Source organism: Mus musculus, chromosome 1 (assembly GCF_000001635.26).
Source record: "Mus musculus strain C57BL/6J chromosome 1, GRCm38.p6 C57BL/6J".
Lineage (NCBI taxonomy): Eukaryota > Metazoa > Chordata > Mammalia > Rodentia > Muridae > Mus > Mus musculus.
The window spans coordinates 20,550,686-20,563,118 of NC_000067.6; the positions used below are offsets into that span (position 1 = coordinate 20,550,686).

The 12,433-nt window shown below is 44.4% G+C and overlaps 1 protein-coding gene across 4 annotated transcripts in view; it reads right to left on the bottom strand.

The window, feature by feature from the left end:
- Pkhd1 (polycystic kidney and hepatic disease 1) overlaps positions 1–12,433 on the bottom strand; it is a 560,304-nt gene that overhangs the window by 492,907 nt on the left and 54,964 nt on the right. For all 4 annotated transcript variants that reach the window (NM_153179.3, XM_011238384.3, XM_006495521.2 and 1 more), the window contains exons 19-24: positions 11,675–11,817; positions 8,736–8,863; positions 7,903–8,078; positions 4,393–4,531; positions 2,784–2,911; positions 162–346 (exon numbers count right to left, since the gene is read on the bottom strand). In NM_153179.3, coding sequence (NP_694819.2) covers positions 162–346; positions 2,784–2,911; positions 4,393–4,531; positions 7,903–8,078; positions 8,736–8,863; positions 11,675–11,817 — 899 coding nt within the window. The remainder of the gene's footprint in view (positions 1–161; positions 347–2,783; positions 2,912–4,392; positions 4,532–7,902; positions 8,079–8,735; positions 8,864–11,674; positions 11,818–12,433) is intronic.

The following is a 12,433-nucleotide window of genomic DNA, read 5'->3' on the forward strand; positions in this document are numbered from 1 at the left end:
ATCGAAGAAGGATAGGAATTCTCCTCCCTAGAATATCCCAACAAATGACAATAATAACCAGTGACTGTTTTCACTCATACAGTCCTGAATTTCTTCTTTTTACAAAATTTCTCCAGGGTACCAAATCTATACCACAAACAAATAGGGTTGAGTATACCTACCCTGATAAAATTGGGCAAATCCCCAGTCTGAGTGGTCCAAGAAAGAGTCCACACATGTTCATAGCAGGAATTCAGATCCTCTGTCACAGTGAAGTCACCGGCATTGAGATATCCAGATGTGGACTCATCAGCACTGTCCTGCAGTAGCTTATGCAGCTGTCGGGCAGACATGCGCACCGGAACATCTGTGAGGCAAGGGTTTGATGCAGATGTTTGATGCAGATTCATGATGCTAATGAATACACATTGCAGGTGTCCACATCAAGGATAAAGGAAAATAAATACCAGGATGTGTACTAAATGGGCAGAAGACTTTCAGAGTCAAAATATTACACAAGAGAACCTTCTACCCTAGTTAAAAATCATGTCTGTCCCCAGAAGTAGATGCCCACTTTTTACAGTGAGATGCTCCCAACAGGGCTATACCACATGGCAAACAGTGAACACGCTGTGTCAGGGGGGAAAAAAAAACTGTCTCAACTATCAACTTGAAACATAAGCTCCACACACCTATGTAATGCTGAGAGTCTAATTAAACGCTGGCTTTTGCTTGGAAAAATTTAGCTAGTTCTGTGAACAGAGAAAACTTGGCCACTTTTCACAGAAAGTAGGGGAGGCATGCAGCAGCTGACACCCATAAACTTTAGCCACCCCAGCTGAGGAATGCTTGCACTTCACTTTGCTTTCTCTATTAGAAGCGCCTCTAAGCCCAACCACCTGCTTTCCTGTTCTGCATCCCCACAGAGAAATAACAATCTCTGTGCTCCGGTACTTTACCAAAAGTTTCCATTTCATTAGCCAGTCCCAACAGCCCTGTGAGGTGGGCCATGTGGGCACCTTCGTGCATACCTGAGGGATGAAGAAAATAAACCCTAGTGATATTCAAAAGCTCACCAAGTCAGTGAGGCAGGTTTAAATTAAAATTCAGGCTGCTTTTCACCTGCTCAAGAGCCTCCTCCTGAATGCCACACTACCCTAAAGGGTTAATAACATTCCACTCTGTTTCTACAAGGCCAACAGCAGTCCCTCCATTAAAAACGGTTTCTCTACATTTGCACATAATTTTGGGTCTGTCCTCATTCCAAAACATTGGGCTAAGGCTGGCTTTCCTCCATGGTTCGGCAGGTAGTAACAAAACACCAGAAAAATACTTCTCCAGATAGTTGCTTATTTGTAAGAAGTATAGATACCCTAGTGGTTCATACCATAGAGACAAAAAATACTGTGGACACTGATATATTTATCAGACTCTAAAAAGCAAGCTTTTCATATGTTGTCCCATCATAGTAAAGATACCCCATGTACCTCCTACTCAGGGAGATGTTTTCTCAGGAAATAGGATTTGGGGACATGTACCAGCTACACATAAAGCCTTCCTGAATGTCCCTTAGCTTCCCTTCCAAAGACCCACATTTCTATCAATATGCCTTGTGAAGAGTGTACATTATCAAAGCTCTTAAGACACCATCATGTGTTTCAATCTCTTCCAAACTTGAGTGGCCACTAAAATTCTCATTAGTAGAAAGGCAGTGCCACTGCGTTTAACTCTGAAGGACCTGAATGCTATGGGTTTTGGCCTAGGAAATTCTAGAGAGAAGGTGACTCTTCAGGGTAGCTTCAGTGTGGCTGACAGAATTCCACCCCAACCCATCCCATCCCTCTCTCCCACCTCACTACGACACCTCAAAAATATGATAGTGTCCTAGTTATTTGGAAGGCCAAAGAACAAATATTATCTGATGTGAGGAGCGGGTGTGGCAGCAGCCCCAAGATGGCGCCCGAGACTGCAGCTAAGTCTTATGACTTGCACCTGACTTCCTCATACACCTGAAAATAAGCCACGACCATCGTGAGAGCTGCGCAGGTGCACCAGGATACTGGCGAATCCATATTTGGTGGAGACATGGCCCTGCCGCCCTGATTAACTGAAGCTGCATGCCTGGTGAGGTGACATGGCCTGCCGTGAGTGGGTGGGGGCTGAGAGTATATAAGAGTGAGAGGCCCAGGTCAAAGAGAGAGAGAAAGATGAAGAGATAAAAGTTGAAGCGAGAGAGATGAAGACTGAAGTTTGCTGAATAAACTGCTGTTAGAAGGACTGGTGGTTGTGTCGTTCTTGCTGGTCGAGAGCGGATGTGACAATCTGATGTGTAGAAGACACACAGTTTGAGAGGAGGAGTTTATCATGAACTGTGTAATAAAATCTTGTGTGTCCTTCAAGACCCAGCCAGAGATTCAAACAGCTTCATCTAAGCAGCGGTAGCATCCACAGGGGTTGAAAGGGGCAACCAACACACCATCCCCTAGAGCAGGGACAGGTGGGGCCCTACCCATACCTTCATGTGGGGGCTCCCGACTCCAGAACTAAGAATAAACTTCTGTGTCTCTGAGTCTCCAAGGCTGTGGTAATTTATTATAATGGCCTCAGATGGCCAACTCACTTCCTTTCCCCTTCCACAAAATTAAAACGTCAGGACTGTACAGAAGAGACTGTCTTTTCCCAGGTCTTTAATGTTAAGACAGCCACTTCAGACACAGCATCCTAACTGCCAAACTCGCAGGCTATGTTTCCCTTATGTGCCCCAGTATGTGCATGACGAACATGTACCCTGAATCCCCCTTTACCAGGTATCACTGTGTCAGAGAGGTAAAGGAAGAAGTGTCCTCCCAAAGGTGGGCTTGTCCTCTGGAGTCTTTGAGCTGTCACCTCAATCAATTCAGATCCATCTCCTGTTCCCTCCGTGGACACAGAGCTGTGGTGGATCAAAAGCTAAGCATTAGCCATAACAGCCTGAGGGTGCGCCATGCAGACCATATCCAGCTCTTCACAAAGATTGTTCCATATCCGTGATTCTAGGCTATGAGTTCCAGCTCCCAGACGCTGGGTGTTCCTTTCCCATCACAGCAGGAATAATGTGCTATAGATATCTGGCCTTTGAAAAGTGTACCAGCAACGTTGATCTTATGAGCACAGGGATCCAGAGCAACAGGCAATTCGTCCACCTGCCTGCCACTCCACCTCTGGTTCAGAAAGGACATGGCTTTTTAGAGCCTCATTTACATACCAGAGCCAATATGCCCTGGTCCATCAGTGCCCCCACCCCAGTACCACCTATTCTATTCCACCTCACTAACTTCCTATATGTAAACACACTGCTGGGCACAGCTCTGCTTTTGACAAGCAAATGTATCCAAATAACTGCACTGTGACCTGAGATGGAGTCTGTCTAGTCACTACCCTGAGCTGACTAGTTGTCCCCCTCAAACACAAAAGTCTCATGTTGAAGCCTAGTCCCCGGGGACATGGCTTCAGAACATTAGACATCTGAGCAGGCTTTTGGATCATGAATGGGATTGGTGTTCTCTGTAAGCTAGGTCCCAGACAGACTGTCCTCTTTTCTACCATGGTCACCAGCTTCTAGAGGTGCTCAGGGACTTGAAGAAAACTTGGAGTGGAAGATCATCAGGAACACTCTGAGTGTGAACCTGTGCGCAGTAACACAAATTGGTTCTTATCATTTCATAGTTAATAACTATGCATGTGCACGTGTGTGTGTACATACACGTGCACATGCGTGTATGTACACTACACATCCAAGGCAGGGCATTTCGATTATGATGAGCCTGCTGAGTTTTAAGTGAAAATTAAAAGAATAACACAAATGTAGTCCTGGAACTTCAAGGAGGTCGATCCTTAGTTGATACTTTGTAATGGACAGCTGCCTGAGCAGCCAGGGTTGTGATACTCTACTGCCATCTGCTGGTGCACTCTCAGAAATGCCCATCTGCCATCTGCTGCTGCACTCTCAGAAATGCCTATTTTTGTTCATTAAGCAGCTTGAAAGAATTCTAACAAGATCAAATACAGCAGGATTGCAATTAGGGGCGTAACCAGAAAACAGAAAACGGTGTTTACTCTGATCAGCATAAAAATAAATCATTGTAAAACAAATTCAATAGAAATAGACTTGTATATTTAGCTCTGGGCCAGATAAATCATCACCACTAGGTCTCTGAAAATGCAAATTTTTCAGAAGACCTTACCCCTAACCTACCAGGTCCCAACAATTTGTCCCTAAACAAAATCCCCATCAGAGTCTGATGTATCATACTTGAGTTGAGACCAATGCCTTAAACATTAAGTTAGGGAGTTTTCCCACCCTGATAGAAGCTGTACCTATGTGTATAGATGTGGCTACTGAAGAGGCACCCATGTAGAAAACCCACTCCTTACCATGCAGTGATGAGAGGGAGCTCTGAGCCACATCCTGCCAACCAGGAGCTTATGCTGTAGACCGGAGGGACTCCCACCACCGATACTGACTCCACCACATTCCCACCTGGGCAGGCTCTTCCAGAATCAGCTTGAGAAACTAGAAACCAGGGATCCAATTATAGTTCAAGATAGAGACTCAGGAAGTGGAGAATTCTGGCTAGAAATGGTTGTCACTCAGATCTCCAAGCACAACATAAAGCCTGGATCTCTCCCCACCTGCTACCATCAGAAAAGTGCGCGGGGGATGAAGGGGACTGCATTCAGTGTATTACCAAGAGGGAAATGCAAAGATCATTTTAGGAAGACCAAGATCCACTTCACAGCAATAAAAAAAAAACAATACTAAGCTCCCTCCAGCCAAACACCTCTTAGAACACCCTTACATTCTACTGTGCTGGTAATAGCTACCTCTTCCTTTCCATGGCCTTGAAAACTTTAGTGACACACAGACAGATGATCCTCCATAGGTAGGCCATGCACCTGAGGTATAGACTAAGTGAGATACCAGAGTGTGGGTTCATAACATCAAGTGATGTGTGCGCACAAACACACAAATTCAAACCCTGCTTTTCCCACTCTGCTAATCAACACAGTCTCTCCAGGGTTCAGATTACTAAATAAAGGACCATATAATGTGTAACTGAAAAAAATCTTCATGGCAAGTAGTTTGGAAAGACTGCCGACCTGAGTGGCCACAAACTATGGTATCCTTTGCCTTCTCGGTGGGCACTGGGTAAAAGACAGCTTTCACGGATCCCAGTTCAGATTACAAAGACCTCAAGTGCAATGAGGTACTTGTCTTATTCATTCCCTTCACACCCTCGTCATTTGTTTCTTTGAGATTTTTGAGACAGGGTCTCATTACATAGCTCTAGATATCCTGGAACTTATTATGCAAGACCAGGTCAGCTTTGAACTCACAGAGGTCGGCCCATCTCAGACTCTCCAGTGCTGAGATTAAAGGCATATGTCACCATGCCTGAGACCACATGCTCAATTCTGCTGCAATACTAGCACACAGTAGGTGCTCAGTGTGATTACGAGCCCTGCTGAGGAGACAGTGTCAGGAAACTCTGGGTTCCGTTCTCTCGCCCACATCTGTGTCCACTGGCAGAGAGAAAGGTGGGCAGGAAAGGCTTTGAGAATAACTCCTCTCAGTCTGACTTCCTCATACATAGATTAGAGGGGAAAGGACAGCCTCAGGTGCTTTTGAGCACTACATGAAAAGTGATGGTGATGGTGGTGATGATGGTGGTGGTAGTGATGATTGTGGTGGTGATAATGAAGGAAACTACCACTGAGGATACAAAGAACTTCCACAGAGGCTATTAAGCGCAATAATATGAGCACATATTATATTGATCAGACAAACAGCTAATCATGACAATCCAGATAATGTATATTGCCATTAACTAAAACTCTCTGGGTGCCAGCAGAGCAACCTGACAAGGAAGGAAGAAAACTGCTCTACCAATCCCAGCCTTCTTTCTTGTCCCCACCCCGCCCTCCTCCCTATCCTCAATTATATGAGTCTACATCTACAGAGCCTTTGTGGTAAAAAGGTGAGGGCAGTGAGAAGGGGCACTGGGTCCTTGACATCAATGGTTTAGAGCAGTGGTCCTCCACCTTCCTAACGCTGCTACCCTTCAATACAGTTCCTCATGTTGTGGTAACCCCCCCCCCGCCCAGCCATAAAATTATTTGCTACTTCATAACTGTAATTTTGCTTCTGTTATGACTCTTACTGTAAATATATGATAGGCGGGATATCTGATATGTGGCCCTGATGTGGTCACTATCCATAGGTTGAGAGCCACTGGTTTCCAGTGACAGAGTGACATGCAGTGGAGAGGGGAGGGAGGAAAATGTCACCTGCTGTCTAGTCTAGAGCTTCCCAATCATGTTTAAATTGTGAAACACTGACTGGCTTGGCCCTCTGAAAACTCTGCATAGTAATAGGAATGACAAAATCCCTCCAGCCAGTTGTTTTAAGACACAGCAATATGGTTCATCATCTCAATCTAAATCTAAATAGCATCATTTTCAGTGTGTCAAAGCAGTGTTTGAGCAGCCAGCAGTGGCTGGATGTGCCTCCAAAGATTCAAAGAACACTTTAAACCAACAGATAAAAAACAAAAGATGGGGTTTTCGTGCACCTCAAAGATGAGACAAAAAAAATTTAAGGGAGGAATCCCAAGATGACTTAGCACTAGGTAGAGTCACCTGCCATGCAAGCCTGAGGACCTGAGATCAAACCCAGAAATGAATCAAAGGTGGATAGAGAGAGGCAACTCACAAAGGTATGCTCTGACCTCCACAAGTACACTATAGCATACACACATGTGTGTACATGTACAACACACACACACAAATAATAAATAAAAGTCAAATTTAAACTTTAAAATATGATATGATTTCAAAGCTGATCATTCTCTCATGAGCCTTCTGCAATCTCTCTTATCCCCAGGTCTGCAACTTTTAGAAGAAAGGCTCAAAAGTTGCACATTTTGTAAATAAAATTATAAGAGACAGTGTCATCTTCTCTCCATAGCCTGGAAAGCTAGGAAATAGGGAAGAACTGAGCCCAAAGTCATAGGAAACAGACTTGACAGGACAGAAAAGGGAGCAAAGGTTGGGAGGCTAGGGGCCCTGAGAGAACCCAGACCATCAGCCTTGGCCTCAGTGCTCATGCATGGCCAACCTCAGTGAGACTCATCAGGGTTAGCTCTGTGTCCTGAGGAGGAGCAGCCAGCATGGCCACGGAAGAATACTATCCCTAAGAGAGGCTGGAGGAGACTCTGTGAGGAAGGAATCAGAACTGAACTCAGACTGTGTGGTCGGAGTCTGTGAGGACAGAAAGGAAGGGTTGGTCCCTGCAGCACCAGCTGTCTTTGGAGAAAGTCATAGATCACACCCTTAGCCCATATACAAGAGCAAATATTGAGCTTTGCTTCTAGCACTGTGTATGACAGAAACTCTGGCCGAAGGAGAGGGAAAAAACCCTGCTGGCCTAACAAGATAATAATCATAATGCTTATATTTTGTAAGTACTTCCTTAGTCAGGAGACATGAAGGGTAACTTTATATTAATCATTGGCTTATCTCCATGCATGGTATAATCTTTATTGTGCCCATTTTACAGATAAGAATAATAAGTCTTCCAAGCCAGAAATAAGTAACATGGGGAGTAGGAGTACAAACACAAAAAAGCAGGATGAAATTGTGAGATAAACAGGAGACAGAGGGGTGGGGGAAAACAGAGACAGAGAGAAACAGAAAAACTAGCTAGAGAGACATAGAAGTAAGGGCAAACACTCTCAATCTCATCTGCCTTCAAACCAAGGCAACCAAGTTGAGGAATCACCCATTCTTTCCTTTGGGGGAGGGGGAGAGAACAATCTCTCATGTGAAAGTCTGAGACAGGCATTTGACAGACAGGCCCAAGAGAAGAGCAGATGCGGTGATCACCTGTTACGTTGGTATCTGCAAGAATAATTTCATCCACATAGAGCAGGCCTGCCTCCGGAACCACGGGGCGGATGTCAATCCGATGAGCCAGCAATGGGGTGTTTGCCAGAGAAGACTGGATATCCTCAGAGTGACATAGACATGTGTCCCAGAGGTTAATGCAAGTGAACTGCCAGCTGACAAATCAGAGTGGAAGGGGCCAAAGGGTAAGGCCTTCAGCCCTCCTCCTCAAGGCCTGAGCCTGACAACCCCCTATACCCTGGCTCAGCCCACCTTCATCTACAAAATCAGTGGATACAAAGTCAGTCAGTCAGTAAGTCAGTCTGTCAGTCAGGACACAAGGTATCAGCAGCACTTTCAGGTAACTAGGTAATTATGCATCTCAAACAGATTACATGCCAAGCTCTAACCACAGGACCATCCACGGAGTACTGACTCACTGAAGTTTAAAACAACTTCAAGACCCATGAGAAACTTCTGGATAGAGAACAGAATCAACAGAGCAGGGTGCCTTAATTTTATTACAGATCCGCTAGTGGGATGCATGTCAGTGAAGTGCAGATTCTCGGGGGCTCAATTCTCCTCATCTCTCATGTCAAAGAATGTCTTGAACACTCTGTCCTAAATGTGATGCTAGCATTCTGTCAGACTCCTTCTATATTCATAACATTTTCTCTTACGTGAAACTGCTTTGTCAAGTAGAATATTCTCAAAGCCCCGAGCTCTAAGGCCCAAATGGAATACACAGTATCTCACATGAACCATTGTCCCCAAGACAGCTGCTCCAGGCCCTAGGAGACAGAATCCTCTCCCACCTTCTCCCACATGGTTACCTCTCAGGGTGGGGATCGGTAAGACTCCAATCACAGGTGATATTCTTCATGATAGTTTGGAAGCCAAAGAGGAAAGAAACAGTCATGTCCAGGGTCTTGTTCATATGGCCTCTGTACGCAAGGCACAGCTGTGGATACCAAATATGCCCTTCAGTATATATACACTGCGGGAAGCTTCAACTCAGACCCCGTGTGAGGAGAGCTTGCTGCATGCTATGCAAGTGTCTGGGTGCTATATTCCCCCAGCTTCCAGTCTAGCAGGAAGCATAAAGCATTATTCTTGACTTCCTCAAGGAAGCCAGAAAATACTACATAACTACTTTCTCTGAGGCCAAAAGAAAATGATGATCAATGGAGAGCCTTTTCAAAGATCAATACTATGCTCAGCAATAAGGACTTTAAAGCACATCAATTATAAAACCCCTGCTTTAACCCGGGCACCTGTGGGCCTTCAGCGAGTCACAGATTCTGTCCTGTTCTTCCTTCTGCTTTCATTCCCGGCGTGCCTGATTTCTAAACTCAATACAAAACCAAAAGTGTTTGGCATGAGACGGCTTTGGAAGAGGGATTTCTAGCCTCCACATTGAGACAGCAGAGTGACCATTGAGAAAGCTGTCCTTTACAGTATGGGACATTTAACAGCATCACTGGACTCTGCTTACTAAATGCCAATAACAATTCTCCCAATGACAAGCAAAAATATTTCTCTGCATTTCCAATTCTCCACTAAAGGTTGCCCAACTCTCCCCTAAAGGTTGTACCCATCAGCATTCCCCTGCAATAGAGAAGAGGTTGAAGATGGGTGGGTCCCTGGCCTGAGCCAGTGAGCCCAACGCAGCCCAACGCCCATTACACCTCGACTAGGAAGGATGCAGGTTATCGTGAACTCTGCTATTTCATACACACTGACTTTGGTTCCAGAACCAATAAGCTGCACATGTTTATGAAGATGGAAGAGGTACAAAGCCAAAAATGTAAGAAGTGCTCAAGAGGGTCTGGAGAGATGGCTTAGCAGTTAAGAGCAACGGCCGCTCTCCCAGAGGACATGGACCCAATCCCCAGAACCCTCATGGTGGCTCATAATCATCTGTAAATCCAGTTCCAAGGAAGCTAACACCCTTTTCTGGCTTCCACAGTTACCAGTGCACCTATGCAAATACATACAGAAAAAAAAAACATACACATGTAATAATTTTAAAAAAATAGGTTTTCAAGAATTGGGCTCTAGCAAGATTTTACTGAAAGGACCCAGATGTAGCTGTCTCTTGTGAGACTATGCCGGGGCCTAGCAAACACAGAAGTGGATGCTCACAGTCAGCTAATGGATGGATCACAGGGCTCCCAATGGAGGAGCTAGAGAAAGTACCCAAGGAGCTAAAGGGATCTTCAACCCTATAGGTGGAACAACATTATGAACTAACCAGTACCCCTGAGCTCTTGACTCTAGCTGCATATGTATCAAAAGATGGCCTAGTCGGCCATCACTGGAAAGAGAGGCCCATTGGACACGCAGACTTTGTGTGCCCCGGTACAGGGGAATGCCAGGGCCAAAGGGGGGGAGTGGGTGGGTAGGGGAGTGGGGGTGGGTGGGTAAGGGGGACTTTTGGTATAGCATTGGAAATGTAAATGAGCTAAATACCTAATAAAAAAAAAATGAAAAAAAAAAAAAAAAAAAGAATTGGGCTAACTTTCCTAAACTAGTATAATTATTACCTTATAATTATTTTAAAATTATCACTTAGTAATAATTATGCATTGTAAATAATTATCCTTATAACACTGATAGCTCCCATCCCTAATCACAGAAGCATCTTGCTGCAGACAGAAACCACCACAGAAATCCACAACTGGTCAGAAGTGCAGAAAACTGACCATGGAGTTCCCAGCCTGGGATCTACAACACAACACAACCCCTACACTTAAGGCACAAAAACATTTTGGAACAGGGGACAGAAAGATGCTAAGAGCCAGAGGACCAGAACATCAGCCACAAGATGATATTTCTTATATATGACTGGAAAGCTGCACCCATGCAATCCCAATACAGTCACCTGAAAAAGGCTGCATGATGACAAAACCAGGTCCCCTTCCAAATGTGGATGAGGGAGAGATCACAGGCAATTAGGGGCTGCTGAGAGGGGGGGAATCCATCTTCTTCAGGGACCAGCCCGCTAATAGGTGATCCAGTCCCAGGTAGTCAGCTCCAAACACACATACACATAGGAAATACTAAATGGACACTGAAGGAAGTGCACATGTGTGCATGTGCTTGTGCATTTGTGTGTGTGTGTGTGCATATGTGTAATAATTAACAGAACAGGTAATGAATTTGGGAGGGAATAAGGAAATACAAAAAGAGTTGGAATATGGAGAGGGTAGAGTGAAATGTATGTAAATGCAGTACTTAGGTATGAATTTTTCTAATTAAATAAATAGAAAAGGGGGCAGGTATATCCATCGATCAACTAGTTTATTACATTAATTGCAATAAAGAAGATGATAACTACCCTCAACTGAGTCCACTCTGCTGCAAAATATTTTTACTATGATTTTCACTACATTGCTGAGAGCCAGACAACAACAATAACCATTTTAGAGATGAGTAAGTTAAGACATGTCATACTTTAGTAATACGTTAAGAACACACAGGATGTAGAGTTAGGCTTCCAAGTCAGAGTCCACCGGCAATGTCTTTACTATTCCTCAAGCTGGGAGAGCAAAGAAAAGAAAGATCTGACCAAATAAACATTCCCATAATAACCTCAGGTACCAATGCAAAAGTCGGAACTTGGAGATGTACCTACAAAATTTAAAACGTCAGCTCAAAATGCACTGTACAAATCACTGAAGTCATTCCCTTGTGCTTCCATTATTTTGGTTTTGAGCCCAAGGAATAATCCCAACATGCCAAGCACAGAGACATGAAGATGGACACTCACATACGGGTATCGATCCAGCTGATAGCCCTTGTCGGCAGCCTCTGGAATTAGGATAAGATGTCCAAGTTGACCAAGGCTGAATCTGCCACAGAAGGGTTCAGTTGAACTGGTGCGGACCCCATCAGACCTGGAGCCTTCTAAACCTATAAATAATGCAAATGCACAGAAACACAGGCAAAGCCATGAAATACAACAGTATATGTACAGGAAATGAACAGTGACATTGGTCCCTCAGCCTAGAGAGAGATGGGAAGAATTCACAGGCCTTGAACCCCCTAATTGGGAGGTTGTAGCTATGAGAAACCCTTTCTGGCTGCCACAGAACATGGAGTACTAATACCATTTTCTCTGTGTGCCAAGACATGAAAAACTATTGAGAAACAAGAGAAAGGGAAATGGCAATAGAAAACTGGTTATTTATCAATTTATTTTATATGTATGTGTGACTGAGTGTATGTAAGTGTACCTGTACATGTAAGAACCAAGAGATGTCAGTCAGAAGAGGATATAGAATCACCTGGAACTGGAGTGCAGGCTGGGAATAGAACCTGTGCCCTCTGCAAGAGGGGTAAATGTTCTTAACCACTGATCCATATCCCCAGCCCCTCAATAAGACTTTAGTTCACTTTAAGAATAGTTTTTTAGAATGCACTGGCCAGTGATTGGGGGGGGGGGGTAACAAAGCACATTAGCACATTTTAAGATTTTTTTGTCTGTATTCTTATATAATAATTCTTTTGTGTCCACTAGAAACGGTGG